General features: G+C 40.9%; 1 protein-coding gene across 2 annotated transcripts in view; it reads right to left on the reverse strand.

Annotated features, from left to right (window-relative positions):
• Positions 1-27450, reverse strand: part of SMAP1 (small ArfGAP 1) — a 189830-nt gene that overhangs the window by 105606 nt on the left and 56774 nt on the right. For both annotated transcript variants that reach the window (XR_008200586.1, XM_052651530.1), the window contains exons 2-3: positions 26291-26424; positions 7123-7208 (exon numbers count right to left, since the gene is read on the reverse strand). Coding sequence is in view for 1 of the 2 variants with exons in the window: in XM_052651530.1 (XP_052507490.1) it covers positions 7123-7208; positions 26291-26424 (220 nt within the window). In the remaining variant the exon portion in view is untranslated. The remainder of the gene's footprint in view (positions 1-7122; positions 7209-26290; positions 26425-27450) is intronic.

Consider the following 27450-nt stretch of genomic DNA (forward strand, 5'->3'; position numbering starts at 1 on the left):
TCAGGCCTCGACGGGCTCCCTAGACCTGCTCGAGCATCTACCCCAAAATCAGAATCTGTCTGTTTTACTATTTCAGGACTTTCACCAACTCCTCTGACATTAACAGGGGGCTATCCCCGACCACCTTTCTCTGGAGAAAATCAACTTAGGGCTCTAGCTAATAAGTCTCCTGGACATGAGAGGAATATTTCAAATCAAACTCCCTCTGTTAGCATTCTAGCTTGCTTGGCAGGTTTATCCAGACTCTTGCAGCTACGCATGTGATTGTTCACAGCCTCCCAACTGTGAGAGGCACGGGAAGCCTAAAACATAGAGCCTTTCAAACAATTAAAAGTTATTAGGGTAGTGCTGGTGTAGGATTTCATTACTGGGCCAATGCTTGTTGCTAAGGTCCCATATCTCTTATCCACTGTGCACCTAGGAGTGCATTAGTTAACATAGTCGGAATGTAAGAAAAACAAACAGTAGCCTTGAATTTAACCATATCAGACTTTTGAGCTAATTGGTTCTTTCTTGTACCTCACTGCACCTTTACTCTGTGAAATGTAACTCTGTTTGTCATTTTCTGAGGCTGACATAGATTAGAAATATAAAGAAAAAACATTTTGAGGGAAAATAAGTTTTCTGGTTGAGCAGCCCTTATCAAAAGAGGATCATAAAATGTTCACAGGCCTCCAAGGCCAGAAGATAATGTACACAACATCATTTGTGGGAAAGGTTTGCAGAAAAAATCCTGGTTTCGATAAGGGCAAAACTGCTGAAATGTTTTGGCTGACTCTGTATGACCTTGCATCTTTCATTTCCCTCTATGTATAAGTTGAGGTATAAAAGTCCTTTTTGAAAATAAAAAAAAATGGGCCTCGCTCAAAGAAGCTTAGTCACCCCTTGTCTTTTTTTCTCTCTCTTACTTTCTTTTTCAGGCTGATCCCTTGGAGCATGGAGGCTCCCTGCGTTCACTTATCTGCCTGGGTTTCTAAGACCTGAACGGGAAGACATTCTGCGTCTTCACTCCCTCGGGAGACCAGGAGGGCACCTGCGGCCTCCGTGAACAGGGCAAACTCCTTGTCCTGGAGTTTTATTGGCTTTCTATGTAAACCAAGGAATATCAGCCTCTTTCTCTCCTCTATTTTCTTATCTACAACACTCTTTCCTTTCCTCTCTCTAAATCGCTGTCACACTTTGGATACCCTGGATCCAAGCCAGGGCAGAAGCCCAGCAAATTTCAATTAATTGGAGGCTAATTACACTATTGTGGTGGTTTTTTGCCATCCACTGACATGAATCAGCCACGGGTGTACACGTGTCTCCCATCCCAATCCCCCCTCCCCACCCCCATCCCATCCCTCCAGGTCGTCCCAGTGCACCGGTTTCTTGCATCAAACCTGCTCTGGCGATCTGTTTCACATATGATAATATACATGTTTCAATGCTATTCTCTCAAATCATCCCACCCTCGCCTTCTCCCACAGAGTCCAAAAGTCTGTTCTTTATATCTGTGTCTCTTTTGCTGTCTCGTGTATAGGGTCATTGTTACTATCTTTCTAAATTCCATATACATGTGTTAATATACTGTATTGGTGTTTTTCTTTCTGACTCACCTCACTTTGTATAATAGGCTCCAGTTTCAACCACCTCACTAGAACTGACTCAAATGCATTCTTTTTAATGGCTGAGTAATACTCCATTGTGTATATGTACCACAGCTTTCTAATCCATTCATCTGCTGATGGACATGGTTGCTTCCATGTCCTGGCTATTATAAACAGTGCTGCAATGAACATTCAGGTACATGTTTCTCTTTCAACTCTGGTTTCCTTGGTGTGTATGCCCAGCAGTGGGATTTCTGGGTTGTATGGCAGTTCTATTTCTAGTTTTTTAAGGAATCTCCATACTGTTCTTCATAGTGGCTGTACTAGTTTGCATTCCCATCAACAGTGTAAGAGGGTTCCCTTTTCTCCACACCCTCTCCAGCATTTACTGTTTGTAGAATTTTTGATAGCAGCCATTCTGACCAGCATGAGATGGTACTTCATTGTGGTTCTGATTTGCATTTCTCTGATAATAAGCGATGCTGAGCATCTTTTCATGTGTTTGTTAGCCATCTGTATGTCTTCTTTGGAGAAATGTCTGTTTAGTTCTTTGGCCCATTTTTTGATTGGGTCATTTATTTTTCTGGTATTGAGCTGCATGAGCTGCTTGTATATTTTTGAGATTAATTCCTTGAGACAACTATATTTAAATCAGTAAAAGTGCAAAGATGTTAGGCTTTTCAAACAGCAATGAGCTTTGGAATGATCCACGAAATAGAGAAAAGGGGACTTGTTTTCTTTAACTAGTTTCCATATTACAAGCTCCAAATCACAGTGTTTCATAATTAAAAGAAGGGATAAAAGCAATGTAGTTGTAGTAAGTGCAGAAAAAAAATTTTTTTAAGACTACAGTATTACATTAGATACAAAAGCTGGTCTCATGATCCAAGAGATGCCATCTTATGGTGTCATCGTTTGGAATCATCTACCTCAAGCTTGTCTATACAAAATCCCTCTTTAAGCTTCTGACAACCTTAGATCATCTTTTTGTAAACAGCAAGATTTTGCCAACAACAAAGGTCCATCTAGTCAAGGCTATGGTTTTTCCAGTAGTCATGCCTGGATGTGAGAGCTGGGCCTTAAAGAGAGCTGAGTGCCAAAGAATTGATGTTCCTCAACTGTGGTGTTGGAGAAGACTCTTGAAAGTCCCTTGGACTGAAAGGAGATCCAACCAGTCCATCCTAAAGGAAATCAACCCTGAATATTCATTGGAAGGACTGATGCTGGAGCTCCAATACTTTGGCCACCTGATGTGAAGAACTGACTCACTAGAAAAGACCCTGATGCTGGGAAAGATTGAAGGTGGGAGGAGAAGGAGATGACAAGAGGATGAGATGGTTGGATGGCATCACCGACTCAATGGACATGAGTTTGAGTTGACTCTGGGAGTTGGTGATGGACAGGGACGCCTGGTGTGTTGCCTTCCATGGGGTTGCAAAGAGTCGGACACAACTGAGCAACTGAACTGAACTGAAACAGCAAGAGGTAATCACCTCATATGAATATGACCATAATCTCCAAACATTTTACAAGTAATATTTAGCTTGAAAAATCAAATACACATGCTTGAACTAACAGTAGCAAAGAAAAACATAATCCAAAAGCCTGACCTGAATCATACCAGGTACTCAAAAGTTGCAATCTTCACCTAGACCTTATGATCTTAGTTGCAAAGAATCTCAAACTACAAGCCTATTTTTAAAAGCCAGCTCAAATGTGACAACAGTGGTTTTACTCAGACCAGCATCATTAAGTAATATTCAAGTGTCCTTACACAGGAGGGAAAGTCTAGAGGCTTTGCAAGGTTTTTTAAACAGCCTCTTTGAGCATCCCACCCGCTCACTTATCAAGAATAAAAATATATTCTGAGTTGTTTCCAAAATTAAAAAAGCTACCAAATATAAAGTGCCAAACTCAGGGCTTGGCCCACAGCAAACCCTCACTGAGCAGGAAAGCTACTGCAGTTGTTGTTTCCAACACTGTACCTTCACTGTGTTGAAGGTCAAGGACTTACTAGTATCAGATACTGATCAATCCATGATAAAACTCTCTCCTGAAATGTTTAGATAAGGATCAAATATCTAAGGGCATATCAACAAAAAATACCAGAAAAAAAAATTCACCATCTCACTGTGGTGGTAGTGTAGCTGCTAAGTTGTGTCCGACTCTTGAGACTGGGGACTGTAGCCCGCCAGGCTCCTGTCTTTGGGATTCTTCAGGCAAGAAAACTGGAGAGGGCTGCCATTCCCTTCTCCAGGGGAGCTTCTCGATCCAGGGATCTAGCGCAGGTCTCCTGCACTGCAGGCGGTCTCCTGCACTGCACGCAGACTCTTTACTGACTGAGCCACCGGGGAAGCACCATCCCGTTGATTCTTTCCTTCTATTAGGCTCACCATAAAATGGATGGTAATTACTTCAGAACAGTATCCCCACCAACATGTACCACATGGTGCCCAGAAGGGGGCAGTGTAAGCGGATGCCAGAGTCCCGTCCTTGCCTGCACACCTTCAGGCCTTTGTCAATTATGGTGATCAGTGAGATACCTTGACGCTACATTCATCCACCAAATACCACATAAGGGGTACTACTCCAAATTTCAAGACTGTCAAGTAATTATCACCTGGAATTCAAGAGAAGTCCAAAAAACCAAATTTAAACCAAGCCAATCTCCCCTTCCCCACTGCCCAACATACACACACAGACACAGACACAGACACACACACACACACACACACACACACACACACACACACACACACACACACACACACACACTCTAAAACTTCCATCCAGAAAAGGGAGTTTCTTCAATTTGAGGGATTTTATACGTCAACTTAGACTCGGGGGTCAACAGCAGAAAAAGGAATAAATTAATACAACTAACAAGCAGTGGTAACCACCACATGGAACACAGACTGTCTGCTCTGTGGGATTCTCCTTCCACCACACTCTCTTCCTCAGGGTTCAGTCCCATGCCCTCACTTCCAGAGGAGAAGGAAAAAGCATTTCCAGGATTCTGAATAAAATCCTCAGAAAGAGCAGAGGCACTGCCCCAGGTAACATAGCTTACCCAAGCATTCTTCCATCACCTACACACCAAGGGGCTCTCCAATCGACACTGCACCCTCTGCTCTTCCAGGGCCCAGACTCCGTCTCAGCTTCCAGACGGGCATCTCCACGCGTGTCCCACAGACACCTCATCCTGCCCAAGCAGTGTCTCACCGCCTTCCACCTGTAACTTTTGAACCTTCATCTGGTACTGAATTCCTTCCCCTTCCTTCCCCTTCCTTCTGTGAGTCTCCTCACTCACAGAAGCTTAGCCAAGCTAGAAAACATGGGGTCATCTCAGTGTCTTCCACAGAAGGCAAGCCAGTGTTAACCCACTCCAAACGTCCCTGCCTCCCCAATTCCTTTCCAGTCTCCCCAGCTCCCTCCTGCCCACTCTGAGTCCCACTACGTAAGTGGTACCTTCATCACTGCTCATCTCAGGGCCGCACTAGGATTCTGCATGACCTCTCTGACTCCACAACCCCTCTTTCACATGATAGAAGGTGACGTTTCTAATGTTTCTCCTGCCTCACAGCATTACAAGCCCTGGTCAGTTAAATGCCTTTGGGTCATTACAAGCCTTTGGGTCAATTAAATGAAGCACTGCTCTATATTCCATCTACAGGCGGTTCTAGATGTCACTGAAAACCTTTCACAATCTGGAACAATAATGAGCTGCTTTTGCCACTTGCCCAACAAAACTTAGATGTTATCACATCAAAACTTTAAAATGTCATGTGTCCTCACACCTTCATACTTCTGCTCACACAATTTTTATGCCTGAAATACACCACCCACTCTTACCCTAGGATCTTGTTGTAACAAAAATAGCCTGGGATATCAGACTGCTAAATGTGTGGGAAGGAGGTGGGAGAAGCAGAAACAGAAAAGGCCAAACACTAATTTCTGGAATATACCTCAACAGGTTTCTACACAAATATGAAAAAAAAAAAAAAAATATATATATATATATATATATAAAATGGCCTGTATCCCTGTGGAAAAGAACTTTTTTCATTGTACGATCACCCAAACTGTTCTAGCACACACATGGGGAGCACACAGCTGATCTTTAAGAAACTACATCATATTGCCAAAATCACAAAAATCATCTTTGGATAAAATTTCGTGAGTGTATGTGTGGGCTCAGCTGTGTCCAACTCTGAGATCTCATGGACTGTAGCCTGCCAGGCTCCTCTGTTCACGGAACTCTCCAGGCAAGGACACTGGAGTGGGCAGCCTTTCCCTTCTCCAGGGGATCTCCCCAGCCCAGGGATCAAGCCCAGGTCTCCTGCATCACGGGCAGACAGTCTTACTAGACAGTCTTACTCTGATGAGCTCTTTCTCGGGCCTCAATAGGGGTCTGAGAAATCCTATAAAATCAAATGGTTTTTCTTTAGCATGTGAAAATACTCTGACTAAAATGCCGTGAGGAAATACCCCCTCGTCTGTGAGGGAAGATGTCGATGCAGACAGAGCTGTGCATGCAGCCTGTGACCCAGAGAAGGTCGTCAGGGACCCGAACCCACACCCTTGTCACCACCCACTTCCACTCAGCATGAGACTCGTCTCGTCCACTCCTTCACATGAAGGTGATCTCAGGAAACCCCTGTGGAAATGATTTGCTTCAACAAAAATACTCCAGATGTTCATGAATCAAATCTCTAACACCAGTCTAAAGTGATAACCTATTTCTGGAGAAGGCAATGGCACCCCACTCCAGTACTCTTGCCTGGAAAATCCCATGGATGGAAGAGCCTGGTAGGCTGCAGTCCATGGGGTCTCGAAGAGTCGGACACGACTGAGCGACTTCACTTTCAATTTTTACTCTCATGCATTGGAGAAGGAAATGGCAACCCACTCCAGTGTTCTTGCCTGGAGAATCCCAGGGACAGGGGAGCCTGGTGGGCTGCCGTCTATGGGGTCGCAGAGAGTCGGTCACGACTGAAGTGACTTAGCAGCTTAGCAGTGATAACCTATATGTTCCAATCAAGAGTTGGAGACCAACCAAGAATTGGATACAATATTTTATACTTAATTATATGAAAATACTATGTAAGTCCTATTACCAGATTCCTGTTAAAAACCAGGTGGCGAGGTGGTAAAGAACCCACCTGGTAATGCAGGAGACGTCAGAGACGCAGGCTCAGCCCCTGAGCCAGGAAGGTCCCCTGGAGGGGAGCACGGCAACCCACTCCAGCACTCCTGCCTGGAGACTCCCATGGACAGCGGGGCCTGGCGGGCTACAGTCCATGGGGGCACAAAGAGTCGGACATGACTGAGCACAGCACAGCAGCAACAGCGTTAAAAGCTTACCACGTATAAAGCACAGGTCAGGGCAAATCAATCTCTATTTTTTATGAACAACAGTATGATAACATTCACATGTTCCTAAATACAAAGTTAAAATATAAACTATAAAAATGAAAAAAAAAAAATGAACTGATTCTTTCAAAACCCAAAATAAAGAAATGTTAAAGGATACTGATCTGTCTGTGGCCTTCGAAAGTTCTCTGGAAGATTGGCTTCATATAGCAGTCTTGCTTTAGTATTTCCCATATCTTGCATGCACTGTAATAAAAAAAATCAAATATTTTCATTACTCATATCAACATTAAAAAGTAATTCCTATACACATACACATATATACAAACACCAGATATTTATCATTTCCAACATATATTCTTTTCTTTAGAAAAATAATTTAAATCATAACCATGAAATTACTCAAGTTCAAAACAGAAGCACAGTTTTGTCCTTTCATATTTCTTTAATATATGTAGATCCACAGATTTCTAATGCCTTTTTCCATGACTACAATACCACCTTTTTTTATACTTATACTTCCTTTAAGTGGGTTCCCTGGCAGTTTATGGTATGATTGATGCTTTAAATGTTATCACTTGAACAACGCTGCCATTTCTAAGGCCAAAAATTCAACGTCAAATTTTCTTTGTCTTGAGCTTCAAAATACTCTAAAGTTTTCATAATTTACATTCCAGACCACATGGAGAGCAGCAAGAGAAATGCTGGTGTCCTGGAACTCTACAGAAGTGGATTCACTTCTTTTAAGATTAGTAACTTCTTTAAGGGTTATTAGCTTCTCGAAGATTCTGCTAAAAGCTTTGGATTCTCCTCTCCCTACCACAAAAAACTGCCTAATGGCTAAATTTCACATACAAGTTCATGAGCTCATAGGACTCTTCCCTAAAAAATCTATCAATCCCAAGAGCAAGAACCACTGCTAAGGAGACATATGATAATTAAACTGGTTGAAATGATTATTTTCTTTCTTATTTTGCAATATATTTTTTAAATGTATTTATTTTTAATTGGAGGATAATTACTTTGCAATATTGTGATGGTTTCTGCCATACATCAACATGAATCAGCCATAGGTATACATATGTCCCCTCCCTTCTGAACCTCCCTCCCTCCTCCCACCCCATCCCTCTCCCCTAGGTTATAACAGAGCGCCAGTTTGAGCTCCCTGCAGTCATACAGCAAATTCCCACTGGCTACCTATTTTACATATGGCGATGTAAAACATTTGGAAAGAAGTAGACCAAGAAAAGGTTGCATAATATCTGCAATGAAACAAAAAGACACAGCTCACAGAAACCACAAAAATAAGAAAACAAAGTTTTTAACATGGGAACAAGAGTACATAAAAATTTTAACACAAGATTTAGTAAGACTAAAAACAGTATGTGCTATACATGTCATATCTCATTGATCCAAAGTTACATTTTTCTTCATATTATAGTATTCATGGAGTAAAAATGTATCTTACATTTGACCTAGTCTTGTTAACCTATTTTTCCTAATTAGTCTATAAAACGTAGGTGCTTCTTACAACCAGTGATATAATCTTACCTTCAATAAATATGACTCTATAGACTTTACACAAACATTATAAATATTCTTTTTATCTAATATAAGTCATTAGCATTTTATTTTGGTAAAATAAAAAATAATTAGGAATAGGTATAAGTGTGGGGCTTCCCAGGTGGTGCTAGTGGTAAAGAATCCGCCTGCCAATGCTGGAGACACAAAAGAGGCAGGTTCCATCCCTAGGTCAGGAAGACGCCCTGGAGAAGGGCATGGCAGCCCACTCTAGTATTCCTGTCTGGAGAATCCTATGGACAGAAGAGTTATAGTCCATGGGGTCACAAAGAGTCGGACACGACCAAAGTGATGTAGCACAAGACATAAGTTTACATTGGGCTTCCCAGGTACCTCAGCTGGCAAAGAATCCGCCTTCTGGGTTCAACTCCTGGGTCAGTAAGATTCACTGGAGAAGGGCTAGGATATCCACTCCAGTACTCTTGGGCTTCTCTGGTGGCTCAGATGGCAAACAGTTCTCCAGCACTGAGGAGGCCTGGGTTTAATCCCTGGGTCGGTATTCCTGCCTGGACAGAGGAGTCTGGCAGGCTCCAGTCCATGTGGCCGCCAAGAGGCGGGCACAACTGAGCAGCTAAGCGCACAGCGCAGAGCGCGAGTGCGCGTCACACCGGATTATTTACTTTCGATCTAGGGGCGCTATCCATCACAACTACACAGGGAGGAAAAAAGAGCTATCAAAATCTGAACGGGAGAACATGAATATAAAGAGCCACTTCCAGAGGAGACCACTGCTGAAAAGTGACTTAATGCTGGCGTCCATGCGTGCATGCACGGCAAGTGTGTGTGTATTAGCTGGGCTTGGGGGAAATAAGGATTCAATAACATCACAGATATAGAGAGATCACTGTGAAAGACGAAGGAAGGCACTAGCAAGCTCAGATAATTTCTAAGTTTCTGAAAAGTAGAACAGAGTAGGGTGGGAGTAAAGTCTGCAATGAAAGGATTAGTGGAGATGAAACTGGTTTACTCACTGGAGATGGTTAAAGACAGGAGGCAATCTGGGGAGGTGATGAGAAGGCAGTACAAACTAGCTGTCCTCAAAGATTCAAGACACTATGGGTTAGGGCCTCACTGTACACATTAAAATTTATTCCACTGGCCTTAAAGAATAAACTCTGGTAATCAGCAGAAGAAAATAAGGAAACAGCGTAACAGCTACAGTAACAAGCATTAGCCTCAATACCTTATTAACATATATATGTATTATTATAAATTATACATACTGTGTAATATATAAATTGAATACATATTACAATATATAAATTGCTTATATATATGCCATTTAAAATTTTTAAAAATCCTGATCTAGATATTATTCCCCTAATTTGGCAGGAAAGGAAACTGAAACTGCAAAATGTTAAGTGACAGGTCTAAGACTTTCCAGGAGCATTTAACTTCTGACAGAACCCACATCAGCCATCAGCCGTGTAGACACCCCAGGCTGCAGCCAGTGGAACAGGGAACTACATCAGGCAAGGCTGAAGAATACCAGGCTCTCTGCGTTAGAGGCTCAGTTTTCATTTTACAGATGAAGAACAAGCCCAAAGAGGTTTCCTACTGCGTAATTCAAGGAATCAGTTATAGAGTTTTAAAAACATTTTAAAATAGATATTTAAAGAGCAAACGACAGCTTATCTCAAAATCAGATTTTAAAAAAACAAGTCAAGCATCCAGTAACCAGAAATGTATTGATACTCTTGACAAAGAAATCGTTGTAAGACTATATGAAATACAAAGTCAACATTCATTTTTACTGTAAGAAGACATATTAATGTCCTGAAGGGTAAGTGAAATGGACACTCTGTAGTTATGATAAATGCCATTTAGGCAGGGGCATATTTGAAGATTAAGGTTATTTACTATGCCAGTTAGACTCAATCTGTCCTCCTTTTACATAGCACATGGTCCTAGAAAGACAAACTTTATACTGTACTTTTCGATAAACCACCTTCATCCAAAATGATCATAATTACTACCATTATAATTGCAGAGGAAGGCTTCACCTGGAAATGATGTAACAAAACTCACTTAAGAATAGCAAAACCCACTATTAAAAGTATTTTTCATCAATCTATAATCTGTGTGATTTTAGCTTCTCCACACAATCTAATACATACATACTACAACATCTGACCAAAGGCTCACATATCATTTGAGATTCAATTTTTTAAAATACTATTTGAATCAAAATGCCAAAAAGCATCTATCTATCAAGATAACATACTATCAAGATAATCTAACGAAGATGATGTATTTCTACTCCTGAAACTTTCTAAGTGGACCATATTATATCACCCAGCCTTAGTTTCTGCAGTATAAAAAACAATAAAACTTATATTCTAAAAGATATTTTTAACATTTTACAGAGATTAAAGAAAACTTAGGTTGTCAAGTTTTAATTGGCATTTTATTGGATTTGTGTAATTTAGTAAACATACACAAAAAAACAACAAAAAAAGTGGCAACAGATTTCTTAAAAGACAGTATCAATAAGTAAGCACACCAACGTAGTAGGAAATTTTTATTTTTTTATAACACTACTGTATATGTTCTTCTTAAAAAGGCACTTCAGCGCCTTTTACATCAATGGAGCATCTCCAGTGGAAAATTATGGTAATGAAGTAGCACACAAAAACAGTTTTGCTGAAAATGGGGCTGTGAAATAAATGCTAAGATAAAAGGCAACAGGAACAAAGTGTGCCCAACTTTACATTGTCATGGTCACTATCAGGAAATAAACATAAAAGGCAAGATAAATAACAGGCCACCTAAAGTTCCAACTCAATGACACATTCTCCTGAGAATAAAACTTGTCAAATTTTTTCTTTCCTTTAGTCTTTCAAAATCCTGGAAAGCAGAGCTCTTTGTGGAATTCAACTGAGGGATGTGACTACTCCAGGACATGGCTCCTATTTGTCCAAGCCCTAAAGCTAGGGGCTTCCCTGATAGCTCAGCTGGTCAAGAATATGCTCGCAAGGCAGCAGACCCCGGTTTGATTCCAGGGTGGGGAAGACCCGCCCTGTCCAGTCCAGGACCAGGGTCTGTGTTTAAGAGCTACCGCTTGTCGGCCTCCCCCTCCTTCATCCTCTGCATGCTCCCTTTCCCTTATCTGCCCCTGGAATGTTCCCTGCATTTTCTCCCTCAGATACTGAGAAGGACCCAGGCAACAACCATGTATAGTCAAAGTCCACTCAGGAAGCTTTCTGTGCAGTTTTCATAAGTTTTAAGTGCGTACTGACTTGCCCTTTGGGGTTTACTGGCTATTTTTTTTAAATGGAGTAAGTGGAAAAAAGAATAACAGCAACAAAATAAAGGACTGAAATTACTAATAGCTTTGTTGCAAATGATTAGTTTACAACGTGGCAATTAGATCTTCCAAATTCCCAATGGCACAAATGCAAAACATTAAAATAATCAACAGAATCTTAAACATTACTGTGTAATGGAAGGATGCTACACATCTATGTTAAATCCAGAAGTAAAAAGGTTAAAAAAAAAAGATATAAAATATTTCAGGAAGAATATACAAGAAACTGAAAAATAAGGTTCTTCCTATAGAGGGAAAGAGCCCAGCGTTCGGCAGTCCATGCGGTCGCAGAGTCGGACACGGCTGAGCGACTGAGCTGAACTGAACTGACAGAGGGAAAGCAGACGACTGGGGAAGCAGTGAGGAGGGAAGAACGCTCACTCACACGTATGTGCCTCAGACCTTCGGGCCCATCTGCTCGCCGCTCCCCAACACAGCAAACCATGAGGGCCGTAGCAGTCCTGCACTGCCCCTAGATAAGGTCCTATCCGGAGGGCGCTCAGCCAGGGCACCCGCAGGGCAAGGAGCTCACCCTCACCGGGGCGTTCCACCTCCACCAAGAGAACAGGCCATCACAGACGTTCAGACCGAGTACAATTAACACGGTTTAAAAACCCCACCGAAGAACATCTGACACTCAAAGTACAATCAGAACATAAATACAGCATTTATTTACCACATGTTTTCCCAGGATCAATACTTTCATGACTGTTGCTTTCACTGATGGTAACAGTGAAATTTCAAATTACTTGTTTTTGCTTAGGATTTCAACGTGTTTGGTTCTGTGTGGGAGAGGGAACATTACTTGCTCTATTATTTTCTATTCATATTTAGAACACAAAGAATAAAAATTTCAAATTTCCCTAGCTGAACATATATATATATTATTTTTTTTAATCTCATAATTAAACAAAGAAAGTGAGCCCTTGTAGTCCCTGGTTATTCTTCATGTCAGTGACTCACCTCTACTACCACTTGCAATTTTCCAGAATAGTTTTCTATCTTCCTCTCAAAAGCCACCAGGATTTCCTGCATAGAAGCAAGCTTTTCAGGACTGGTTTCAAGATCTCTGGGGTTCCAGCTGCTGGAAAAGAAGGGCCACCAGTTTTGGTCTCAGGAACTCTTTGGAAATATTTAATACAGAGTCCATTCCTTCAGTTTTCATGAAATTGTATTTATGGAGAGCTGATCTCTTTCTGTCTCTTTGTTTTTAAGAACAAAGTAAGTAAACCACACATATTTAAAACTTAAAATTGTTAAATGATGATGTGGAATCAGAGGTACCAGTTTTCTTATTTTTCACAATTTCTAGATATTCTCAGATCACAATCCATATGTTGCAGCACTGGCTGGCTACTAACAAATTCAGAGAATGGATTCCTTTTCTTTTAAGCAATAAAATTAAACACTGTTGTGACAAAACTGGAAAAGTTTCAGATGACAGCCTTTTATCATCGCAGCTTACTCTGCAATTCACACGGTCTGAGGTCTAGGAGTAACACTGCTCCTGTCCTAGGTGTTCAGGCCCAGCAGGCGGCATCTGGATTCTCGCCTCTTCTATCAGAAGACTCAGGGACTCTCACTTTCATATCTGTGCAGGTTTACCCGGAATCAACCTTGTCACCACTGCTTTAGCTCAAGATTCAGTCACCCACTGCCGAGGTCACTGCAGGAACAGGCCCACTGGACTTATGTTCTTAGAAAAACATGATATTAGACACTGCTCTTCAACTTAGACCTCATTACAAGCTCCCGAGGCTGTCCCTCCATAAGCTACCCCTCACAGGACCAAGGCCAAACCAGCCCCAGCCTGCAACTCTCACCTCTGCCCCTATAACCGCACCAGTCTCTTCTACTTCACTTTCTCAAACACAACATACTTTTTCTGTCTTCCTGCCTAGAAGTCCCTCTGCACACTGTTGTATGCTTTTAGAAACTGAGAAACAAAGGTCAATGTCAAAAATAGTAATGAGACATTTAAAAGACATGTTTAGAACTTGCAATGTCACTGGATACTGGTAATATTTTTTTAAAAGGGAAAAAAGGAGCCACTCCTAAGGAACGTGCTGAAGATGCTCGGTGCACTGAAGATCTCTGAGCCAACAAGCCTAGCCCCGAGCCCAAGCCTACAGAGTACCAGGCCAGAACTTCCACCACACCTGCTGTTCTCAGTCACTCTCCAGTCACACCAAGCAGGACTCAAACTGCTGTGTGTGACAAAACAAACAAAACAATCGTGTTCCCAGATGATCCACTCCACAGGAAGTCATTCACTGCCACCCAGCAAGTTCCTGCCCTACGTAAGCACCCACTCCGGGATATACGTTCTTATCTTCAAGTAGCTTGTGATTCCTTTGACTATCCTCTCAGTCCACCTAGACTAGCCAAAATGGAATTAACGGGATTAAGGAGTGACTTCCACTAAGTAACATCTCACCACTTTGTTCACTGCTTTGATCCAAGAACTACAGCCAGTCACTAGGAAAAGGAAATTCTATTACTGATATTGTTGAAAGTTTAACCTCAAAAACAATTAAGAAAATCAACAGAAAAATCACAATCTTGCACATTCAGATTCAAAAAAAGGATTTTTTTAAAATTTCCTCCAATGGATTGTTTAAAATGCAAACCCTCCACTGAATCTCACAGATTACATGTTGTTACAAACAGTGCCATATTTATTCCCCTCTGCACCTGCAGGTAAAGGACACACCAAGCAATGTGCTGCCACCTCACTCTGCTTCTGAGGACACAGACACATATCATGACCCCGGCAAGGAGTCAGTGTAAGTTGAATCACTGAACTTTTTAAGTTGACTGAATGTACATGAGGCCACAGTTTGAGAAATTTCATCAGCTTGATGGAACTATAATGAGCACTCCTCCCATAAAATAAGAAAAAAAGTTGCTTGACCTGGGGTCTCTTGACCCCAGGAATCGTGTACCAAGAATTGTGTACTGAAAGCTTCTTATGTGTCTGATTCTATACGACACTATGGAAATTTATCTAAGGGTCAAAACCTTGAGGGGCTTCCCTGGTAGCTCAGCTGGTAAAGAATCTGCCTGCAATGCAGGAGACCCTGGTTCAATTCCTCGGTCAGAAAGATCTCCTGGAGAAGGGACAGATACTCCAGTGTTCTTGGGATTCTCTACAGCTCAGATGGTAAAGAATCTGCCTGAAATACAGGAGACTTGGGTTCAATCCCTGGTTGGGAAGATCCCCTAGAAGAGGGCATAGCAACCCACTCCAGTATTCTTGACTGGAAAATCCCCATGGACAAAGGAGCCTGGCAGGCTACTATCTACAGGGTCGCAAAGAGTCAGACACAACTGAGCAACTAAGCACAGCAAAACACAAAATTTTGAGAGGTAAAACAATGTTCTCACACACACAGGTGAAATGTGGTTAAATCATGGAGTGCTTCAAATTAACTGTTTTAATGGCAATTTTACCCTATTAAATATTGCTTGTCATGGGAATGTTGTAACAGCACTGATGGTTTTTAAGTTCAGAGAAGCTCCTTACCATAAAACACAGAAGGAAGTACTAGATTAAAGAAACCAAAACCCATGCACAATATTTACAGTGAAATGTACTAATGGAGTTCAGTTCAGTTCAGTAGCTCAGTCGTGTCCGACTCTTTGCGACCCCATGAACCGCAGCACGCCAGGCCTCCCTGTCCATCACCAACTCCCAGAGTCCACCAAAACCCATGTCCATCGAGTCAGTGATGCCATACAACCATCTCATTCTCTGTCGTCCCCTTCTCCTCCTGCCCTCAATCTTTCCCAGCATCAGGGTCTTTTCAAATGAGTCAGTTCTTCGCATCAGGTGGCTAAAGTATTGGAGCTTCAGCTTCAACATCAGTCCTTCCAATGAACACGCAGGACTGATCTCCTTCAGAATGGACTGGTTGGATCTCCTTGCAGTCCAAGGGACTCTCAAGAGTCTTCTTCAACACCACAGTTCAAAAGCATCAATTCTTCAGTGCTCAGCTTTCTTCACAGTCCAACTCTCACATCCATACATGAGCACTGGTTGGCAAAGTAATGTCTCTGCTTTTTAATATGCTGCCTGGTGTCTAGGTGGACTTCCCTAGTGGCTCAGACAGTAAAGCGTCTGTCTACAATGCAGGAGACCTAGGTTCGATCCCTGGGTCGGGAAGATTCCCTGGAGAAGGAAATGGCAACCCACATCAGCCCTCTTGCCTAGAAAATCCCACAGACGGAGGAGCCTGGTGTCCATGGGGTTGCAAAGAGTCGGACACGACTGAGCGACTTCACTTCTTCTTCTTCACTTCAGTGTCTAGGTTGGTCATAACTTTCCTTCCAAGGAGTAAGCATTTTTTAATTTCATGGCTGCAGTCACCATCTGCAGTGATTTTAGAGCCCACAAAAATAAAGTCAGCCAGTTTCCACTGTTTCCCCATCTATTTCCCATGAAGTGATGGGACCGGATGCCATGATCTTCGTTTTCTGAATGTTGAGCTTTAAGCCAACTTTTTCACTCTCCTCTTTCACTTTCATCAAGAGGCTTTTTGGTTCCTCTTCACTTTCTGCCATAAGGGTGGTGTCATCTGCATATCTGAGGTTATTGATATTTCTCCCAGGAATCCTGATTCCAGCTTGTGCTTCTTCCAGTCCAGCGTTTCTCATTATGTACTCTGCATAGAAGTTAAATAAGCAGGGTGACAATATACAGCCTTGACGTACTCCTTTTTCTATCTGGAACCAGTCTGTTGTTCCATGTCCAGTTCTAACTGTTGCTTCCTGACCTGCATATAGGTTTCTCAAGGGACAGGTCAGGTGGTCTGGTATGCCCATCTCTTGAAGAATTTTCCACAGTTTATTGTGATCCACACAGTCAAAGGCTTTGGCATAGTCAATAAAGCAGAAATAGATGTTTTTCTGGAACTCTCTTGCTTTTTCCATGATCCACTGGATGTTGGCAATTTGATCTCTCGTTCCTCTGCCTTTTCTAAAACCAGCTTGAACATCAGGGAGTTCACGGTTCACGTATTGCTGAAGCCTGGCTTGGAGAATTTTGAGCATTACTTTACTAGCGTGTGAGAAGAGTGCAATTGTGTGGTAGTCTGAGCATTCTTGGGCATTCTTTGGCATGGCAGTAATGGAAGAAACACACAAATCCCTAGATGCCACTAGGTAGGGGTGAGGCATAATGACCAGCTGATGTGCCGGCAACACCTAATGAGGTGTTGAGTGGGTCTGAGAACAGCAGACTAAGACAGTGGAGACATATAAACTGGAAATTACTGTGAACCGAGAGGAAGATGGCACATGAAGCTGAGAGGGATTTCACCCACCCCAGCAGCAAGGAAGTGCAAGAAGCTGGGAATCGGGACAGACCCCACAAGAACCACCAAATCTCCCTGTCAGGAAAGGGCCCTACACTGAACAGAAACTCCTGGGAAATGATTCAAAATGGAGCAGGACAGGAATCACGGAGATAAAGGAGAAGAAGGTTCCGATAAAAGTGGGAGAAAACAAGTGGCTTTATGTTTTAAACACATGAAAACAACTGAAGAGACAGGTCTGTGTGGTTAGAAAAGCTATTTTGAATATTAATTCCTTTTAAAGGTAATGAAAAACCAATGTCACATAAAAATGATCAATGACAGAAAATAGTCAAGGTCAAATGTCATACAAAGTTGTCAGAAGAGGAGAATAAGATGTGGAACAATGTCTCTAACAGTGAAGCCACATAAGAACAAACATGCCCTGAAAACAGATCAAAACCACAGACTACTAATCAGAACAAACTGAAAGCCATAAATACAAGCTAACAAAGAATATACAAATGAGTCCAACAACACATGATGTTATTAAAGAGCAACTAAATCAGAAATCAGAAATACACAGAATTAAAAGAAAAACTCAGGAAAGAATTAGAAGTTTTTTAAAAATTCAAAAGTGGATACGAAATTAAACAGATGATCAGAACAAATAAACACAGCAAATGGTAGAACTCTGGACAGGCAAAAGAAGAAGAAAAGAAACTTAATGGAAATAAAAAGTAATGAAAAGTATCTAAGAGAAAGTGACAAATATTAGTGTCAGGCAATGAAGACCCAAATCCAGGTAAGAGGGTCAATGAAACAGGAAACTCAAACAAGGAAACAGGATACTAAAAACTTCATTTTTAAAAAGTCACTGGAATAAAAAAATTTTTTTGAATGTCACTGAAATAAAAATTTTGAAACTACATGTTAAAAGAACATACCACATACAGGCATTTCCTGTCTAAAAGAAACCTCCTATGTTTCAAGAAAGAGACAGGTCAAACATAAAAGTACTAAAAAAGACAGATCACGCAACCATCTAGCGAAAGAGAGCTGCAGTGGCTGCAGGCAAACAACACATCTAATCACCACTGTGAAACAGAAAATGAGGCAGTTACAGGGCAGGGTTTTACATTTTCTGATAGCCTTACTAAAAAAAAAAAAAACCACACAGGTACAATTAGTGTTAATAATGTCTTATTTAATGCATCTTTCTCCCCTGCAGAGCTCCCAGGAAAATGTAATAACTGATTTCACCTGCATCTAAAGACTTAAAATGGTGTCATAATGTCATTTTTTTTGCAATGCATTGACAATTTAATTACTCACTAACAGCTAAGACCAGGCCCAGAGAAAGGATCGATCTGATACATTCTTGGATTCTGTCCCAGTAAAACTAAGCTGTGCAACCTCATGATTCAAGTAAAACTTAAGGTTCAGCTGTCCACAATACTCTAGTTCCAGGTTTCCATTTTAATAAAGAATGAAGAGGGAGCTCAGAGCAGACTGGTTTCATCAACTGCAAGTCATTTTATTTCACAAAATCAATACACTTTCAGGAATAAAATTTATTGTAACTTCATCCAAAACATACTATGTCAGAAAGTCAAGGAAGAGAAAACCTCTTCAGTGCGCTTAGCCCCTTTGACCCCTGGCCACTATCACCTCCCACCTCTGAAGTCTTTTACACACCTGTTTTACCACTGCAGATGCACACAACATGACCACAGCATGAGAAGTGCCTGTCATTTCAGTCGCTTTTCCAGCTACAAAGAAGTAGGGAAAGTAACTATCAAGTCCCTTTTGCCTACTCTCTCTGATTGGGCCAGATCAGGAATTCAAGCTGAGCTGACAGAACTCAGTAAGGCTTACTGATGAAGATCAACAGAAACCCATGATTTTCACTTCCTTAGAGAAAATACTTTTCTAAGAGAAACCAAAAATTTAAATGAAGACAAACAGGTTAATGTTATGACATAAATTAAACTAAAGGCTGCACCAAATTACCTTACTGTAGGTTTCTTTGGAAATGACAAGGTTATCAGAGAAATCTCTATGCATTTAGCTGGTGATTTTCTCCTTATGAAAGAAAATAAGAAGAGCAAAAAAGTTTATCCAAAACACTTTTAGAACCTATCTTTCTGATTTAACCCAAGAATCTTGTCACATTCTTTTGAATTATTGGAGATTTCAGAAAAGTCTTATCCTTTGGGGTAGAATTTGACTCTTGGAAAAATTTGAATCTCTTGGAAAAATCTGAATCACATCTGTAATTGTGGTATGTCGTTTTTATTCTAATGCATATAATGAAAATGATTTTTGAACTTCTCTGGCAACCAAATAAGATTTGAGCATACCACCCAAGAATCTCAAAAATGGAAGAGAATTTAGTCACTGAGACTGCTCCTCACCTGCCATCCAAGGCTTGAACCCCACCTACATCTTCAGGTGCATGTCCAGCCTCTGCACACACCATCCCAGTGATGGCAAACTCACTGTTCTCCAAAGGCAATTCATTTCAGTTTGGAACAGTCTCAACACTGAAAAGTACTGCTTTCTAGTTTCAGCATATATTACCTTGGAACCTCCATACACACTAGCTTAAGTCAGACTTCCTATGGCGGCTATATTTTTGGAACTTTACAAGTATAAAGGAACACAGGGAGAAAAGGACAAAAAATGGAAAGCAACAGAAGCAATGAAAAAATTAAGAACTGATGGGAAAAAAAGGCACAGGAAAGAAAGCCAGTCGAGACAACCAGATGACTTTAAATTTTAGATGTATCACGCAACAGGTAAACAGACATCTACCAATCTCAACATTTCTAAGCGCACACATTAATTCCTATGACTGTGGCCAAAGTTTCCCATATTGAAACACTGAAACAGTTTAATAAATCCTTTTTTCCTGTTTCTGTATAAAACACCTAGGCTTCACTGATACTGTTAAAGAACAACAGTTAATGATATTCTGCTCTTTATTCTACTCAAATGTATCATGTTATCTAGCAAAAAAAACTGCATACCTAGTTGTATCTATTCCTTTCTCTTAAAGTCTATCATAGTATTAGCAGTTGGCTTTCTTTGTTTTATGAAAAGCATTTTTCACAAAGCAACAAGATTTTTTATTATTTCACAAGAGTTCTTGAAACACAAATATGAATAGATAATGTACGCCCATGCTGAAATTCCAGTGTCATGGAATCAACCGATAGGGCTAACTCCAGCCTCACCAAACATACTTGGGAAAATTACCAATTACCATGCTAAGGATATTCACATTGGAAAAGATTCTGATGCTGGGGTAGACTGAAGGCAGAAGGGGATGACAGAGGCAGAGATAGCTGGATGGCATCACTGACTCGATGGACATGAGTTTGAGCAGGCTCTGGGAGTTGGTGATGGACAGGGAGGCCTGGTGTGCTGCAGTCGATGGGGTCGCAAAGAGTGGGACACGACTGAGCGACTGAACTGAAGCTAAACTGAAGGATATCCAAGGTTTCTTCAGTTCAGTTCAGTTCAGTCGCTCAGTCGTGTCCGACTCTTTGCGACCCCATGATTCGCAGCACGCCAGGCCTCCCTGTCCATCACCAACTCCCAGAGTTCACTCAAGACTCACGTCCATCGAGTCAGTGATGCCATCCAGCCATCTCATCCTCGGTCGTCCCCTTCTCCTAGTGCCCCCAATCCCTCCCAACATTAGAGTCTTTTCCAATGAGTCAACCCTTCGCATGAGGTGGCCAAAGTACTGGAGTTTCAGCTTTAGCATCATTCCTTCCAAAGAAATCCCAGGGCTGATCTCCTTCAGAATGGACTGGTTGGATCTCCTTGCAGGCCAAGGGACTCTCAAGAGTCTTCTCCAACACCACAGTTCAAAAGCATCAATTCTTTGGCGCTCAGCTTTCTTCACAGTCCAACTCTCACATCCATACTTGACCAGAGGAAAAACCATAGCCTTGACTAGATGGACCTTTGTTGGCAAAGTAATGTCTCTGCTTTTCAATATGCTATCTAGGTTGGCATAACTTTTCTTCCAAGGAGCAAGCGTCTTTTAATTTCATGGCTGCAATCACCATCTGCAGTGATTTTGGAGCCCCAAAAAATAAAGTCTGACACTGTTTCCACTGTTTCCCCATCTGTTTCCCATGAAGTGATGGGACCGGATGCCATGATCTTCGTTTTCTGAATGTTGAGCTTTAAGCCAACTTTTTCACTCTCCTCTTTCATTTTTATCAAGAGCCTTTTTAGTTCCTCTTCACTTTCTGCCATAAGGGTGGTGTCATCTGCATATCTGAGGTTATTGATATTTCTCCCGGGAATCTTGATTCCAGTTTGTGCTTCTTCCAGTCCAGCGTTTCTCGTCATGTACTCTGCATATGAGTTAAATAAGCAGGGTGACAATATACAGCCTTGACGTACTCCTTTTCCTACCTGGAACCAGTCTGTTGTTCCATGTCCAGTTCTAACTGTTGCTTCCTGACCTGTATATAGGTTTCTCAAGAGGCACGTTTCTTAAGGTGTGATAAATTCATGAATGCCAAAGGTTTCAAATAGAAAATTTAAAAGAACTGATACTTTAAAGAGGTCACTACTAGAAAGAGGGGAATATCATCTGCACAGAAAAATAACAACTGAATCCATGAGAGTAACTGAGTTTTCCCTTGGAGCAAGACAAATGAGCAAAAAGGCTAAAGGCAAAACTGCATAGGGAAAAGCAGAAAAAAAGTTAAAAAAAAAAAAAAGAAAAAAACACAGCGACTAAATAATGAAACAAAACAGAGGATGAGGGATAGTAATTTTAGATTCTCTTACACAGAAAAAGCTTCAAGAAGGCCGTGAGGCGTGTCAGGGAAGCAGGGACCACTTGGGTGGCATGGACATGGCCACAAGCGTTAACTGCGCTCTTTGTGAGCACAGACCCAGCAGAGCGGCGGAGTAAAGGCGAGTCAGCAGAGGCCAGTCGGGTAGAGGAGTGAGACAGCAGGGAGAGACCCTGCTCAAGAAATCCAGCTGCTGCAAGAAGATCAGGGCGAGCCCCTGGAGGACAGTGGCTGGCACTGTGAACAGTCGGTGAACACTTGCTGGTGAACAAGTGAGTGAACCGGCATCGCGGGGTTGAGGGGTGTCTGTCGAGGGTCAAAGCCTACAAGGCAAACTTTTGTGGAGGCAGGGGGCAAGACAGCAGGTTTCAAAGAGGAGGAAAGCATTAAAGATGCCTCCAAATGAATATAACTTCTTTAATTAGGTAGAAAAGCAGAAATGAAGTTCAGAATGGAAACAAAGGCTGAGAAACCAGCACCACCATCTTCTCCCACTCTGTCCCTAGAACAAGAGAGCCAGCTCCTGAAGTCAGAGCAGAGATGCTCGGATGAGGGTGGACAGAAAGCGAGAGTGAGGAAAGCCTCTGTTCTTCTGATGCAAGAGTAAACAATGATGTGAGGAGAGCTCAGTTCAAAGACTTCTCCCTCTGAGCCAAAGTGTGGTCAAAGCCACAGCACAAAGGGGCAAGGTATAAAGACATGGAAGGGAAGTGCCTACAGAGCGCTGAAGGCAGGCGTACCGTGCCTAAGGAGACTGGCATGAATACACTGCAGTCGTGTGTGCTTGGTGCTCCACCCTGCAAAATGCCACGTACTGACACCTGATCAACAAATGTCACCAGGAAGTCCTAAACAAAGATCACGTGAGAGAATATTACTAAAACATTTACAGACTATAAAGTGTGAAAAATGCTACCAAAAGTTACCACGAAAAGTGGTCCCAAAGTGACCATGGAGAGTGGTCTAAAGTTACCAATAAAAACACCAAATGCATGGAGTATACTTTTGATTGTGGACAAAGTCTCACTAGGATGTTTTATTAGGCAGCACAATTTACACAATTCTCTACAAAGTGAGCCAAGAAACTTTATTCTTTTCTAATCCTCATTTCTTTTTTTTAATTGTATTTTTTAATGAAAGTACAGTTGATTTACAATGTTATTTTCTGGTACACAGCAAAGTGAGTGATTCAGTTATACACATACACACATATATATATTATTTTTCATATTCTTTTCCATTGTGGTTTCTTATAGGATATTGAGTATAGTATTACACTAGGGCCTTGCTGTTTAGTGTAGTCTTCATTTTAATTCCTTCAATACAGACAAGGAAAAATGAATAATTAAGAATTTTTAAATAGTGAGGGGAAAAGGTAATCAAGATTTGGGATTAATGAACCAGTACAAAACTAAAAATAATACTTTTATAAATACGATGGCTTTTATTTTATAACACATTGATCCTTTCCAAAACTTTGAGAAGTACCCAACAATAAACCCAAGATCAAAGACATTTCATCTATGAACCACCATTCAAAACAATTTTTTATTATAATTTAAGGTGAATAATAACTCTATTTCCATACTAATAAGCTTTGGTAGATAAATTATTTTCTTTCAAAAGGAAGCAGACAGCAATTCTAACACAGCTCTGACAGATGCCCTAAAAAGTGACTCCCAGACACTACATATGTGGTGCGTATACAATATCATAGCCTCAAACTCCACCATTTTAGGTGAAGGGCTCGAGAATCCACAGATTTCAGCATGTGAACGGGTCCTGGACCAGTTCCCCAAGGACACGGGCAAACAACTGTACAGACCTTTCCCAAGGTACATAAAACTCACTTTTACCTGTATTTGCTCTGTAATTATACCTCATTTTTAATACACTTTATTTTTTTTTTAAGTAAAATATAAAAGCCAAAGTTGGATTAAGATCCCACAAGCCACAGGGCAGCGGCCAAAGGAAAAAAAAGAGACTGGGAAGATCCTCAAAGCAGCAATACTGAGGATCCTGCACAGCAAACAAAACAGACCAATCCCCCTAGCAACTGACAAGCCAGCGTGATGGGGTGTTCACGATGTGCCGGTCTGAAAAGAGCACAATACCGTAAATCAACTGTACTTCAACACCCAGTGAGCCCACTAGTGTTAGAACGCTGTGCCCATATTACCCGTATTACCGCACAGCCGCCCCGGAGGGCACTGGGGCCGCCGCCCCTCAGACACGGGCACCGCGGCACCCGAGGCAAGGCGCCCTGCCAGGACCGCCCGCGCTACCCCGGAGGCCGACTCCACAGACAGCTTTCTCAGCCACCCTGTTCTACTGCCTCTCGGGAACCAGCTGCCCAAACAAAGCTTGTGCTCCTCAGTATGGAGCCTCGGGGTCTTTGCCAACCACTGTCTCTTTTTCAATATACAGCAGTCCAGAACTGATTTTAAAGAACAACTCTGGCTCTGCCTGCAAGCACTGACATGGCCCACACAAGAACACCGGCGGGCTCACCTGTCCTTGTGACTAGGCTGACCCACCCTTCTTTTCTTTAAAGTGAGCCTCACTGTCTTCTCAACTTGATTTCGCAGGCATGCACTCTAACCTCACTCTCCTCAACTGCAGGAGGCGCCCTGAGGCTTATGAAGACACACAGCACATCCCTATGAGAAGTACTCGTCAAAAGTCTGGCATTCAAAAATAGTAATTCTTATTTTAAGAAGTTGACATACAAAGAAGTGTTCAAACAGAACTTCAAAGACTGCACACTACTTAGTAATTGCTTTCAAGACCCTTACATATTTAATAAACAGTGTCTTGCTTTATAACCAATCCCCCAGAAAACCAGTAAACTACAGTGCTCTGATTGGGAAGTTATGCCCTAAACTACTAGAAAAGAACAGCTGTCCACCTCAAAGAACCTGCTACTCAGCTCCTTTCAACAGCCTAGTTGAGAAAAATAATATTTCTGGAGAATTTAATTGTCTGGGGATTCCATGTTTTCTCCTTGATTTGAAATGAACCATTAAAAAGGCAACACATTTGGTCTTGAGTGTTCTGTATCTTCACAACCATTACAAACTCAAGTGACATTTTCAAGCTACACTTCATGTTCTCTTGATGACAACTTAAGAAACAATCTCATGAAAATCTGTTACCATAGTTACTACAGAGATGTTACTAAGAACACTGCCTTAAAACAAAATGTTCAAAAAGCTCTGCTTCCTTAAGTAAATTTTCTCAAGGATCTCAAAAAGACAGTTGCATATTTCCTTTTAAATTCTAGCCAACAAAAAGTTAAAAAACTAACCTAAGACTAATTAATTATGCTTGACTTTATGGCCTGAAGATCTCTATCCTATTTTTTTCCTTTGAGTATTTTTGAGGTTTAGTTTTTTAATATCAAAATTTTTGCTACATCTAGTATTTACTTTGGTATAAATGTCTTCAGTATAGAAGCTGTACTTTCTTTAACCAAGTCTATGTACCTTTTTTAACGATCACTCTCTCTCAGCATTCTATTCTGTAATTTCTACCCTTACTTCACATATCCATGTCAATTTGTATGTTATATTTGTTTTATGATTGTGAGCTATATGTGTATATCAGGTTCAACTACATACTCTTGTAAAGTTAGATTTCATGCTGACTATAAGTAATTTGAAAAGGGCATAAGAAAAAGACACGAAATTTCACTGTGAACTATAAATATAACCAGTAGGAATAATCATTTTTATATTAGCAATTAACCTTAAGGATTAGAAAGTATGATTTTGAAAATTTAATACTGTCACTAGAAAAATGGCAAGCCCTTAAAAGTAAATTTATCTCTAAAAAACTAAACCACTCTTAACAAGTCCAGTCACGAGAAGAACACTGGCTAAATGGGCTGTCTTCCAGCTCCTATGACTTGTCTGAGAGTGGAGAACACCCACTCCTGCACGGAAGGAAGCCCTTCCTTCCCGTCAGCGCTGCAGACAGAGGCGGTTTGCTCTTCGTCTTTACTCAGGCGCCCTCTACTGACTGCAAAGCAAAACAGACTACGGAATTACGCCCGCAAATCTCATCAGCACAAGAAAAGAATTTATTTTTTAAATACTTCAAAAGCAACATTTTAGATAAAACTACATTAAAAATTGACTTTACTACAGAACCAAGAAAAAATAAACATCTGTGAACTGACAGTTCAAGTTAACGCTCAAATTTTGTATGTGGCATATACCATGTTTCATTATACTACTTTACGATGTTAATCCTTAGATGCAAAAAGGATTAAAGCTCTTAAATCCATTTAAAATAATTTCTCTGTAGGGGAATGTTTACCTGGATCTGTTCTGGTGTCCACTGGTCTAGGTTGACTGACTTGACCCTGGATATATGAACCCCAAGATTCCTATGGATGCCAGCACATCTGATGCAAATAAACACACCAATATTCCAGGAAGCCCATCGAGGACCTGATTGCAGAGAAGAAACAAAGAAAAGCTAGCATTAAAAACTAAAAAAATATCATAACAGCATATAAGAAGCATTCTGGTTCTTTATACAATCATAATGTTGCGTTACAGAATTCACAGGCTCAAATTTTCAAATGGCACAGCAGCAGCTTGCTAAGAAGACTTGTCTTGGTTGTGCTAAAAGGCTATAAATCAACCTTCAAGAACTTTAATCAGTTTGCTAATTTTGCCTTCCCAGGAACTTCCCCTAAAATCTAAGAATTTAAAACTACTTTATGTGAACAGTTTTTTCACTAGCATATTTGATTCAGGAGTAGTAACAGCCCACAGTAAAGTTAAGACCTTTATTAAATGTGTAGGGTATTGTTTAAAAAGACTACCAACAAGTAAAAATCAAAGAGGTTTTTTAAAATGAAACAGAAATTACTAAAAAAACAATGAACCTAAATAGAAAAATGGACAAAAAAGATACAAATGGGTAATCTACAAAATAAGAAATGTATGGCCAACAAACACATAAAAATATGTACTCTCTCACTGGTAACTGTGGGAAAATGCCCTTTAAAACTATATAATAACTTCTACTTTGCAATCAACACCTTGAGGAGGGGAATATTTTTATCAATTAATACCATTAATAATTATAAGACTAAAAAAGGACTGCCTCAAGAAGCCTTTTATCAACATGAATAAATCTCAGATATAACCCTGAGATTAAGAAGTTACAGATGAACTGAGGTGTGTTACAAAATGTTAAGTCTTTGGGTCAAAAAACTGATTCAAACACCATAGAGAAACTCCCCTAAATATGTAAGATACAAGCCTTAGCTGTACTATTCTTCGTACCTTTGACTGTACTACTTCTTGATAATTTTAAATCTTATGATTATCTTCACATACTGCTCGTACAATTAAAGTGAAATGGAAAATAAAAGTAATATCTGGAAACTATATCAAATATTCAGAAGCTCATATATAAGATTTCTCTAAATGACTTGATTATGAAAAATACAGTAAGAGATTAAT

This window comes from Budorcas taxicolor, chromosome 14 (genome assembly GCF_023091745.1).
Source record: "Budorcas taxicolor isolate Tak-1 chromosome 14, Takin1.1, whole genome shotgun sequence".
NCBI lineage: Eukaryota > Metazoa > Chordata > Mammalia > Artiodactyla > Bovidae > Budorcas > Budorcas taxicolor.